The 12,103-nt window shown below is 43.4% G+C and overlaps 1 protein-coding gene across 1 annotated transcript; it reads left to right on the top strand.

The window, feature by feature from the left end:
• Nucleotides 1–624: 624 nt before the first annotated feature.
• Nucleotides 625–11,714, top strand: LOC134195102 (uncharacterized). The gene is made up of 6 exons (XM_062664114.1): nt 625–692; nt 760–825; nt 886–912; nt 7,748–7,791; nt 7,909–8,009; nt 11,257–11,714. The coding sequence occupies exons 1-6, from the start codon at nt 651–653 to the stop codon at nt 11,595–11,597; spliced, it is 621 nt and encodes a 206-aa protein (XP_062520098.1). The 5' UTR covers nt 625–650; the 3' UTR covers nt 11,598–11,714.
• The last annotated feature ends 389 nt before the right edge of the window (nt 11,715–12,103 follow it).

Raw genomic sequence — 12,103 nt, 5'->3', positions numbered from 1 at the left:
CAAATTGGGAAAGTTTTTTTATCTTGCGAGAGATGCTATGCATATCTCGGAGGCGCCTGTCTAGTAAAGGCTATGAACCATGCATAGCAAATTGGATTAGCTAAGGAAGGGTAACGCATGATGTTGTAGACATGTAAGTTCCATGCGTTCTTTTATACCGCTGCTGTCATACATGTACTTCCAGGCAACGAAGGTAGGGTAACCCGGCGGGTGATAATTTCGTACGCGGGGTGATAATTTCGTACGCGGGGTGATAATTTCGTACGCGGGGTGATAATTTCGTACGCGGGGTGATAATTTCGTACGCGGGGTGATAATTTCGTACGCGGGGTGATAATTTCGTACGCGGGGTGATAATTTCGTACGCGGGGTAACTCCTTACAGTTTGATTTCAATGGCAGATCACAGATCACGGCTAGGTTCCAGACGCTTTCCCGTATGTCCATTAGCACTTTCTGTGTAAAAAAGGTCAATGCGAACGGAGAGTAGGATAGTAGGACTGTACCTTAGTATCCACGTACCCGATTTACTGGACCACCTTTAATTAAACGCTTCCCAGAGGCCTGATTACGTAATACGTTTAGGTCACTTCCCGTCTCATGGTTTCATTACCGTGTGCGCTTACTGCCTTGCGGCACAATCTCTGATAGATGAGAAGAGGCAGCATGTTGAGATCTTCCTTGCTTCTAACGGTAAGCACGTACTGCTATATGGTTACATGACTCTGCATGCATGGTCCGTCTAGCGCCTGTTCTCTAGATAATGCTGGTGGGAGTGCGTCCCCATGACCAACTGGATTGTCTAGTAAATACCCTGTTCCAAACGGTACGTATACTCAAGTGTACAGCTAACTTGTGCGCCTCTAGTGTATAGCTTTCTTTGTAGGTGTCCGAATTGCAAAATGACATAAAGGTATGTATTGGGTGCATTTCTACTGTCTATTTCCCGTCAGTGTGAACTCGGAAGTGAGTGAAGTAGATGTCACACCAGGTGTGCTCATTAGACCACTAAGAGCTGGTCGCTCTTGTCAGAGTCATGCATGAGGCCACTTCGAATTCTGGCTCTTTGGGCTGAAAGACGGTCCAAACAGCAGAAGAGAAGTGACTTGCGAGTCATGAGCATTTGATTAGTCAATACAACGGAACATCTGTGTAAATAGGAAGCCATATTCGATAGTTATTTTAGAGACGGCGAAGCTGGCGTGGTAGGTCTGGCAAATGCATAGTCGAAATCTTGACTTCCACGAGAAAATCAACGACGATTAATTAGATACTAAGGATTATTTTGCGTGGGCATCACAAATCGACTGAAATGCTAAGTATAATGAAGAAGCACTTGTTAGAAGTGCAAACCCTCGGCCAGAATGCACCTTGAAGGTAATTAGTCGCACTATGACAGAATGGTTTAAACAACACCAATTAACCGCTACGCACAGCGAAAGTATAGAGCAAATACGAAAACCAGATTTCGGTTAGATAGGTACAAAAGAAGCAGCACTGATGTTCAGTGAACAAAACACGATTTCATGCACCTACAATGTTTTGGGCTTTAAGAAGATGACACTATTGATGGAACAAGCATAATGTTACAACATTTGCTCTCTAGACGTTCTCTAGGTGTCTGATTGTTTGTGCAGCTGTTGAGCTCGTAATGAGCCACTATGGGCGGTTCTAGGCGTGGCATAGGTAACACCAAAGCCAAAACCAAATTAGATGTGGGGAAAACATGAACGTTACAAATGTAGCTAGATTAGGCGTTGTTTCTAGTGGTAAACCCTCACGTACAACAAAAGAAACAGCTCGCCACCGATTTCCAGCTCACAGCAATCTAGACGTCTGGTTGTTTGTGCAGCTAGACGTATGGTTGTTTGGATATAGCTTCTCTAGACGTGTGGTTGTTTGTGCAGCTTCTCTAGACATCCTGTTGTTGTCGTAATGGGGGAAACATGCATGTATAAGTTACAAATGTAGATCAGGTTGTTTCGAAGTGCTGGAACAAGCCAAATGTTACAAGTCGGGTAGCGACTTACGTGATAAAGTAACGCGCGTGATCATTGTTCTGTTTGTTGGTGGGCAAGTTAAAAAACAAGCAGCTCACCACCGATTTTCCAGCTCACAAGAATGGAGATTTCTGGTTGTTTCTGCAGCTTCTCTAGGCATCTGTTTGTTTGTACCTCTCTAGATGTCTGGTTGTTTGTACCTCTCTAGATGTCTGGTTGTTTGTGCAGCTTCTCAAGACGTCTGGTAGTTGTTGTAATGGGGGGAAACATGCATGTTACAAATGTAGTTGTTTCGACGTGCTGGAACAAGCCAAATGTTACAAGTCGGAGAGCCTCGACGCAAGGTCGGCTGGCAATCTTTGCCTTACGTGATGAAGTAACGGGCGTGATCATTGTTCTGTTTGTTCGTGGGAAACCTAGGTTACAAATGGAGAGCAAAACAAGCAGCTCACCACCAATTTTCCAGCTCACAAGAATGTAAAAGTCTCGTTCTTTGTGCAGCTTCTCTAGGCGTCTTGTTGTTTGTGTCGATTCTCTAGCTAGACGTCGCCTACTGTGCACTGTACCGTATTTACACAGCTATCCGTCTAACCGCCGTTTTGGTTGTTGTAATGAGGTGATCCCAGAGCCAAAACAAAACATCAATGTGGTAAAACATGCACGTGCACATGTAGATTAATTAGACGTCTGTTCGCTCTGACTTTGGATACCGTAAAACAAAAATGAATAGAGACGCACTAGCGTACTTACAGGTCAGCCAAGCCGCTTCGTCTGACAATGACAAGGACAATGCACGTTGTCCTTCGCAAATTCCCGTCAAACGCCAAATTTCTGTTGAAGACGACACTGGTGATCTTTGCAACAACACCACGGCCGCTCAGCCACGCACCCGAAAATTCAGCTGGCAGATTGCAGAACCACTATTTAGAAACACTGTGGAACAAGCAAAATGTTAGGTTCAGGTACAGCTACACACCCTCGCTCCAGGTCAGGCCCGTAGCAAGCATGAAATAAATGGTCCGGCGAAAGATAAAATTAATAGTTATATGCTGCGATTGATATTAATGTCTGAGACAAAAGCATTTCACTCAACAACAAAGAACAAAATTGTACAACCATTTACTTAGAGAGCAGTCAAGTCTTCACAGAAACTGTTCCAGAACACTGTGTATTCCATCACTCGCACACCAAATGCCTAAAGTCAACATGCATCAAAACTTGGCAAAAATGTTTGATTGGTGCTCTGATTCTCCCACAAAGTCATTTAGAATTGCTTTCAGGTCCAGTGCATCTGTCCTGTTCTTGTGAACATAAAGTAGCATGAGATAGTTTAGCCTCTCTTGCATCACAGTTGTTCTAGGGTAGCTTTTGAGTCGTCTCAGCGCACTACATGATCTTCAGATGACGCATTGGTGGCTGGCATAACCGACACAAGTTGAAAAAGGCGTTTCACTTGTGATAAATGGACCCTCTGACCATGAGACAACGAGAGAAAATAAGACTTTATGTCAAAGATGGTCATCTTTGTGCTGGCCTCCTTTGATTGAAATTGATACGTTTGGTGGAAGTGGAGTCCAAACGTTTGAAGTTGTGCATACAACATCTCCTGGTCAAAGTCATCTTTATAGAATGCACAAACCGCTTTCAGATCATTTTCTAACTCCTGCTGTTTGACTGCCCTAATCAAAGTGTCTCCAAAGAATGATATATTTTGTAGCCAGGCTGATCAAATTGATATTGAATACAGTTGATAATGAGATCGAGTGCTTCATAATAGCACTGTCTATAGTGTTCTTTTGGGGTCTCATGAATGTCCTCTTCACAAGAACCCTCGCAAAACCTCCTAGGCATTTTCCTCCTTTGGGGTAGCTGTGGGTCACTGAAATTCAAAGATCTGGCTTTCTTACTCACTTTCTCCCACATCAGGTCAAAGGCATCATCATTTCGAAGTGATGTGATTGTATCAACAGCCATCTGAGCAACTTGTTGACCTTCTTCTGCAGACAAAGACTTATGTTGTAAAGTTCTACTCAGATTGTCCGCGTGTCTTAATATCATTTCACTTAGCATGATACCATACAAATACTGAAACATATCCATTTGGGTTGACACCCCTTGGATTCTGGCCTTGGCCTCTGTGTCCTTTGTTATTGCAAAGGCCTCCTCCCATGTTTTCTGCAATGCCTCATAGTTACTGATAATGCTTGAGAGCGTATCCGCTCTAACTGTCCATCTAGTAGGGCAGAGTACTCTGATACCTGTACTACCAGCTGGCAAGCTCTCCTTCAACTTCATAAATATCCCCTCCCTACGTGAGGAATATTTGATCAGTTTTGTGATCTCCCGACTTGTGTCTAGTACATCTTTCATCAACTTTGATTGCTTTAGGGTGTCATTTGCAGCGAGATTTAGAGCATGACCGTAACAGTGGGTGAAGACTGCTCTTGGCTCAATATCATTAATGCGTTTAGCAACACCAGTTTTATAGCCACTCATATCACTGGCACCATCAAAGCACTGTCCACGAAGCTTTTTCATACTCACATTCAGTCTTATGAAGACGTCCTTGATCAGAGCTGCAAGGGTTGCAGCATCAGTAGTTGAGGTTTGGTAAAGTCCAATAAACTCTTCACCCACCTGCAAGTCTTCTGAAACCCTACAAATGATGACTGTAAATTGCTCTCTGTTGGAGGCATCAGTAGTTTCATCAGCCATTATCGTTACAAATGGGGAATTATGTATGTCTGTGGCAATATTTCGTAGCACTTGGAGGCCCAATGTTTTGATCATTTCATTTTGAATTTGTGGACTTGTGTAGACATTCTCCTTTCGTTTCAGCCAATGTGCTAGGTTAGGGTCTTTCTCACTCTGTAGACAAAGCAGCTGTTGTAGATTACCATCTGATTCATCTCCATCTCCTCTAAAAGCAAGACCCTGCCTACTCAAGAATCTCACAGACGACAGTACTTGAAGAAGCGTTTGTTGATTGTTGACTTTCTGGACAGCATGCTCATGAGAAAGATGTTCTCCAACGTCCCTGGTGGTGGCAGGAAGAGTGACAAGAATTTCCACTGCTTCACGATGACACGCACTCTTTACGTGGTTTTTGAATCCTGTGGTTGCATCTTTCCAGTTTGAAAATCCACGAGTAACCTTAGCAATGAATACAATTATAGACCAACAGCCTACTTCTGTATGTGCTAGAGTACTAACAAAAGCAGGATCCGGTTAGGACTTGATCGGTTTGAGAGTCAATGCTTTTACGCACAGGTGACAAAACACGACGTCGTCAGCCTCGTGGTAGTGAAGAAGTGGCCACTGATGAAACCAAGATGGCCTGAAGCAACGCAACTCCGCCTTCTTCCCAAAGGGGCGCTTTGGAAAATCGAAGTTTAGGGGTTGGTGAGGCTGGTTAAGAACGGCTTGATCATCAGGAAAGACTTTCGATGTGCTGGTCGCCATACTTAGAAGATTTAGGACAAATCCCGGATGTGGCTTCGAACCCTTCTACTCTTACACTGCATTCTTCCAGCTATTTCTGGTACGTATCTCAATTTTTACAATATAATCAATGTCCACTGTGATTATTACATTTCTCTGTGCTTGATAACGTAGACAGAATAGAAAGTAAATAATATATTTTATCATCTATAGCTATATAACCGGAAGTCTACGCCGTTCTGCCGCTGCTAAAACTACAGTTTCTGAAAAATGGTCCGGCGAATGCCGGACCTGCCGGACCGCTTGCTACGGGCCTGCAGTCCTGGTTGTTGTTGGGAAACATACACGTACAAATGTATGTGCTAAACCCTTAAAGCAAAGGACTAAACACCATGTACAGAACGGACGCCCGATGGCCGAATTCTCGTTAGCAGCTACCAAAAAAGAGAGGTGGAGCGATGATGACATCACGTTCGTCTATTGGTCGGCAATGACACCTCTCTTCTCGTCTGTTGGTCGGAATAGGTCATTTGCATCTGTGCTAACCAACTATATATATACGGTCGGTCGGTCGTCGGGTCATGAACGACTGCTATACTCGAGCCCGGAAATCCGGGCATCGTGTAATGAAGAAGCACTAGAAGTGCAAACCCTCGGCCATTAAGCATCTTGAAGGTAATTAGTCGCGCTATGACATAATGGCTTAAACAATACCAATTAACCGCCACGCACAGCGAAAGTATAGAGCACATACGAAAACCAGCTTTTGGTTAGATAGGTACAAAAGAAGCAGCACTGATTTTCAGTGAACAAAACACAATTTCATGCACCTACAACGTTTTGGGCTTTCAGGAGATGACACTATTGATGGAACAAGCATAATGTTACGACCTTTGCTCTCTAGACGTTCTCTAGGTGTCTGATTGTTTGTGCAGCTTTTGAAGTCGTAATGAGCCACTATGGGCGGTTTTAGGCGTGGCATAGGTAACAGCAAAGTCAAAACCAAATTAGATGTGGGGAAATCATGAACGTTACAAATGTAGCTAGATTAGGCGTTGTTTCTAGTGGTAAACCCTCACGTACAACAAAAGAAATAGCTCGCCACCGATTTTCCAGCTCACAACAATCTAGACGAATGGCTGTTTGTGCAGCTTCTATAGACATCTGGTTGTTGTCCTAACGGGCGCGAGGGAAAACATGCACGTTTCAAATGTAGATCAGGTTGTTTCGAAGTGCTAGAACAAGCCAAATGTTACAAGTCGGGTAGCCTCGACGCGCCTTACGTGATAAAGTAACGTGCGTGGTGGGCTAGTTACAAATGTAGAGCAAAACAAGCAGTCAACACCGATTTTCCACCTCACAAGAATGTAGACGTCTGGTTGTTTCTGCAGCTTCTGTAGGTATCTGTTTGTTTGTATAGCTTCTCTAGACGTCTGGTTGTTTGTGCAGCTTCTCTAGACGTCTGGTTGTTGTCCTAATGGGGGAAAACATGCATGTTACACTGTACAAATGTAGTTGTTGCGAAGTGCTGAAACAAGCCAAATGTTGCAAGTCGGAGAGCCTCGACGCTAGGCCGGCTGGCAATCTTCGCCTTACGTGATGAAGTAACGGGCGTGATCATTGTTCTGTTTGTTGGTGGGAAACATAGGTTACAAATGGAGAGCAAAACAAGCAGCTTACCACCAATTTTCCAGCTCACAAGAATGTAAAAGTCTCGTTCTTTGTGCCGCTTCTCTAGCTAGATGTCTGGTTGTTGCCTAGTAGCAGCTACCATACAAAGAGAGGTGGAGCCTCATGATGTCACCACGTTCATCTATTGGTCGCTAATGACACCACTTCTCGTCTATTGGTCGAAATAGCTTCATTTGCATCTGCGCTAATTGACTATATATATATATATATATATATATATATATATATATATATATATATATATATATATACAGTCGGTCGGTCGCTCGGTCGGTCGCTCGGTTATCGAACGATTACTATACTCTTAGCCCGAAAATCCAGGCCTCGAGTAATCAGTGGCGTAGGAAGATGTTCAAGAGCGGGGGGGCTGTACCGTGGATGTCATCATGACCAAGAAACTACCTCGCTTGCCAGACCTTAAGCAGATTTGCAAAAGTCACTGACACAGAAAATTTCAATGTCTACATTGAGCGAGGGGGCTTCATCCCCAACTCCCCTTCCGCGCGCGAGCCGCTTTCTACGCCGGTGTCTAGGTTGATGACTTTACAATCGGACGCAGTAGATCATAGTCGATTACACTTAGTTTCGTGCGTTTCGTAATGAATGTGTATATAGGAGCTCATGAAAACGTCCAATGAACAGACAAAAAATGCAACAAAGTAAGAGCATCTATATGGTCATTGCATGCAAGCTTAGTATGTCTATTGTCTTGTCTTCGTGTATCTAAAAACGGTCTGCTTTTTGCGTGTCTGACAGTTTTGTGTTGTTTTGTGCAGTACTAGAGAACTGGCAGATGAGTTAGCTGCTGAGTTGAGGGAGATGAAAGCGTGCAATGCTCAGGGCAAGATGTTGGGTTCTAGTGGAGAATGCATTCAATGTAGGTATGGTATAGACAGTACGCATGTGGACATGTTGTTCCGTGTTGGTATTCGCTAAGGCAGTTTGCCCTAATAGGCCTTATCTTCAAACCACTGTTCCCACGGTTACTTAATTGAATTTGTGGATGGACTTTATGCTAGTTTCGACCTTTTAGATTAATTAAATATGATAAAAGCTGTTAATTAAGTGAAAGGCATGCCAAGAGAAACAAGTACAGTACAGTAGAAATATGCAGGCTAACATAATAGCTAAGCAATTAGGGTATGTTTACAAGTACTCTAGGAGAAACAGAGATTGTACATGCACCACCCACTAATTACGTTATCTGCTCCAGGTTTGTAATTTGGTAGTGCAGCTACTACAGAATATCAAAGGTTGTTGTAGAACTAACAAAAACAAGGTACACTAGAGAATTGAAGGAGGGAACTCTTCAGAACAGCAAAAAATTCTCCTAAGAGAAGACAAAATGCATGTTAACAATGACAACACGCCTTTTCCATGTCGGTATTCTTTGTCGCTAACATTAAGGCCGACCGAAGGCGTGCATTTGCAGGAAACACGTCCTAGAAGACTAATCAAGACAGCTTTGCTCTGTTTAGAGATCTGGCTCCTCCTAGTCACGTGCTCTCGAAAAATATGCGCATTAACCATGCAGGTGCTCTACTGCCTGAGATGTAGAAAACATTTTGCACTGTCCCCTAAATTCGTGGATGGACTTTAGTTAAGTTAACTTGAGCGCGCATGCGCAAGTTAACACTATGCGTAGCGAGGGTATAGTAGTCGTCCCACCGGAAGTAGTGCACGACCGACTCGACGGAAACGACCATGTAAACAACTTTGGAATGTAGAGCGTGCGTTCACTGGTACATTGTAACGCTCGTGTAATCTCGGCATATGCATGGTTGTTGGAGCTTGTCCGCTAGTCTATGCGGAGTCACGCAGGACGTTCCAATTTTGATTACTGATCATAATTTTCGAGTGTACCTTCAAGGTCATAGTGAACGGAGAGTAAGTGACCAGAGAGTAAGTTAAAAGCGCCGCGTCGAATTCAAAATGATTTACCGTAATGATAAGATTGCCTGTCCTTTCTCAGCCATGTAGATCATGCTAGGAAGCACGTAGGCACGTGAAATTGACACCATTGGAAGGCCTATGACGTGCCCGTTCCGCATACGGTATTTGCAAAGCTATCAGCATAAAACGTCTAGAGTACCCGCAATGATATTATTTAGGTCGCTGTAATGAGCTACGATAGGCGATTATAAGCTGACACCAGAGCCGAGACAGAAATTAATGTGGGAAAATATGAACGTGAGCAAGCACAGAACTTTGCAAAACTTGTTAGCGAGCCGTCACGGTGACTGTCTGTAGTTAATTGCTTGTCCTTTTCACTTTGAATGAAGTACGAGTGACCTCAGTGTAAACAGAATGTAGAAAAATGGAGATACTTACAGTTGATACGTCATTTTGTAAAATGATCTTGGGAATATTGGTCAGGAACACGCCTATGACAGACCATTATTCATGACTGCCTCTAATTCTGGAACGTACTGTAGTGACGTGCACGTGGTGTTAGTCGCCGAGCATAGTGAGGCTTCTAGTCCGGGGGGGTCGCACAACAGAAAGGGGCGTAGTGCTATCGTTGCGAGGTCCCGGATGTTCTGAAATTATTCGAATCTTGCTCTTCGCACTTTTTTCAATAGAAATCGACAAACTCCCCGTGTAGCGCTTGGTACAGAGAACGTGTAGGCTGGATTTGGTGCAGGATTTGGAGAGAAAAGAAAGCGCTAGAAGAGTAAGTTCCATTGGCAAGAAATATTTGATTGCTCGAACCTTTGCGAAGAACGACGACACTTACAGTCTACTCAGGACTGGTTTGGGCGTGTGTTCGAATGAACTAGAATGTGTAGCGTTTGCGTCATCGAGAAATTTTACGCAGGGGTCGACCCCTTTTGCAATTTTTTAAATTTGTTACGCAAATCTTCCTCTTCGCGTGCCGATTTTGGTTGCGAACTGACAAAAGACGTGGCCGCGTATCGCGAACACACACAGACAGACAATTTGAGCTTTGTAGATACTCGATACTAGCACACCATCCTGTTGTCCTCACGGGCAGATTAGATTAGTTGTTAGTAAATTGATGTATCGTTGTGTGTGTGTGTGTGTGTGTGTATGTGCGCGCACGCACGCACACACGCACACACCGCACACACACACACACACACACACACACACACACCACACCACACCACACACACACACACACACACACACACACACACACACACACACACACACACACACACACACACGTACGCACATGATCAATCCAGTACTACACTGTGCTGTATCTAACACTGTTGATAGTCAATGTTTGCCGACGTCAGTTTCTATGTCAGTAAATACCATACCACTGTCGTTACAACTGAACTGAGTGCATACCTATACACATATACTGTACATTTCAATTGTCCTGATCACGATCGCAAAACGACGACTATCTACCAGGGTTAGATACGTAATCATGTGTAACTTCCATGACAGGTAAATGGTACATTCGGTCTCCCATCCAAAGTGTTTCCCATCCAAAGTGTCCCAGCCGGACCAAATTGACCGGCCTATCCTGTCTGGGCGGACAGAATAGTCCAAGCCCATTCTGTGACTCTGTCCCCTCTTGGTCCATTTGGTCCGAGCTAAACAGAAGGTTCTCAACTAAACAAACATCTTGACCGACAAACTGATTTCTACGTTTAATTAAGTTATTAGAGGTCGTTGTGGAGCCAAATCTAGCGTGAAATTACGTCAATCACTCACGTAATAGTGAAATAGACAAACCTGTAGCTTGTTGCAAAGCATCACATCAGACGCAGACAGACGGAACCAGTAGTGACTGCTACGATTCGTGCTGTGGCTAAAAGCTCGCTGTACAGCACAATCTCCCAGCCAGATTTCGTGTGAAGCAGTAGCGCACGCTATACAATTTGGCTGGTAGTAGCATGACAAAATAGCATGGGGGACACTTTGGGCCAAATGGGGACGAAATGGACTGTCCAGTGGGACACAAAAGGCCGGCCCATTTGGGACAGTTTGGGCCAGGGGACGGTTTGTTCTGTTATTAACTTAAAATAAAGACACAATTTAAAAATTGAGAAGTAAATACGATATAGAGTGTCTAGAAGACGTTCACAAGATTAATCTATTTCTAGACAGCCGTTCAAAACTAATTGTCGATGTTGAATTTTTAGTGAATCCAAAGTTTGAGATTAAGTGGATAACGTTCAACGGAATAACAATGGAAATCTATGGTCAGAAGGGAGTCGAGAGAATACAACGACACGAACTCCTAAATGAGGGCTATCAAATCTTTTGGAGCATTCCGTTTGCAAACAGAAATTACACACTGACCGGATCGTCTAATATGCTATTTACTCACGGTGCAATGTTTGGCCTACAAGGAAACAACATACAAGGCGACACAAACAACTACTTTAGAGAAGACTCTTGTGGAGTGGCAGTCAGAAAACCGGATACTAACTCAAACACTGATTCCGATTACATCAGCGTTGTTGCCATTGGAACGGAATAGGTTTCATAGTTAGACACAAACCGAACGAACACACAATCTAGATTAAAGTGACATTCATACTTTTAGCTCTTGCTATGATCTGCTGTCTAACCGGTGCCCGTATAAGTACCGGTGCCCGTATAACAAATGGAATTGTTAGCCACTGTACGGGCACCCTAGCGCGAGAGGGTCTGCTGGACTATCTCGCGCTAGTCTTGTCCGGTGCCCGTATAACAATTGGTGCCCGTATAACAACAAGACTAGCGCGAGAGAGTCTGCAGACGAGGCGAGCCTAGCAGTTGATTTCTGGTTCAATAAAAATTATCGTATGTACAGCAATTCTATTGTCTACAAAATGTGTTGTTTTTACTTAAAACTTTAAATATTTTATTTATATTCAAGAAACATGTTTTAAAATTTTTATACTAAAAATATTTTTTAATTAATTAACGTATGCGCCGCAATTTTATTGTCTACAAAATTTGCTTTTACTTAAAATTTTAAATATTTTTAACAGTTTAAAAAAT

Source organism: Corticium candelabrum, chromosome 19 (assembly GCF_963422355.1).
Source record: "Corticium candelabrum chromosome 19, ooCorCand1.1, whole genome shotgun sequence".
Lineage (NCBI taxonomy): Eukaryota > Metazoa > Porifera > Homoscleromorpha > Homosclerophorida > Plakinidae > Corticium > Corticium candelabrum.
This window is presented reverse-complemented; position numbering and strand designations above follow the sequence as displayed.

Bases quoted from the DNA above. Each gene is read 5' to 3' on its own strand.
- LOC134195102 (XM_062664114.1), top strand. From the start codon at position 651: ATGAGAAGAGGCAGCATGTTGAGATCTTCCTTGCTTCTAACG. The intron at 693-759 runs GTAAGCACGTAC...CCTGTTCTCTAG, and splicing joins GATCTTCCTTGCTTCTAACG to ATAATGCTGGTGGGAGTGCG. The intron at 8,010-11,256 runs GTAGGTATGGTA...TTGAATTTTTAG, and splicing joins TAGTGGAGAATGCATTCAAT to TGAATCCAAAGTTTGAGATT.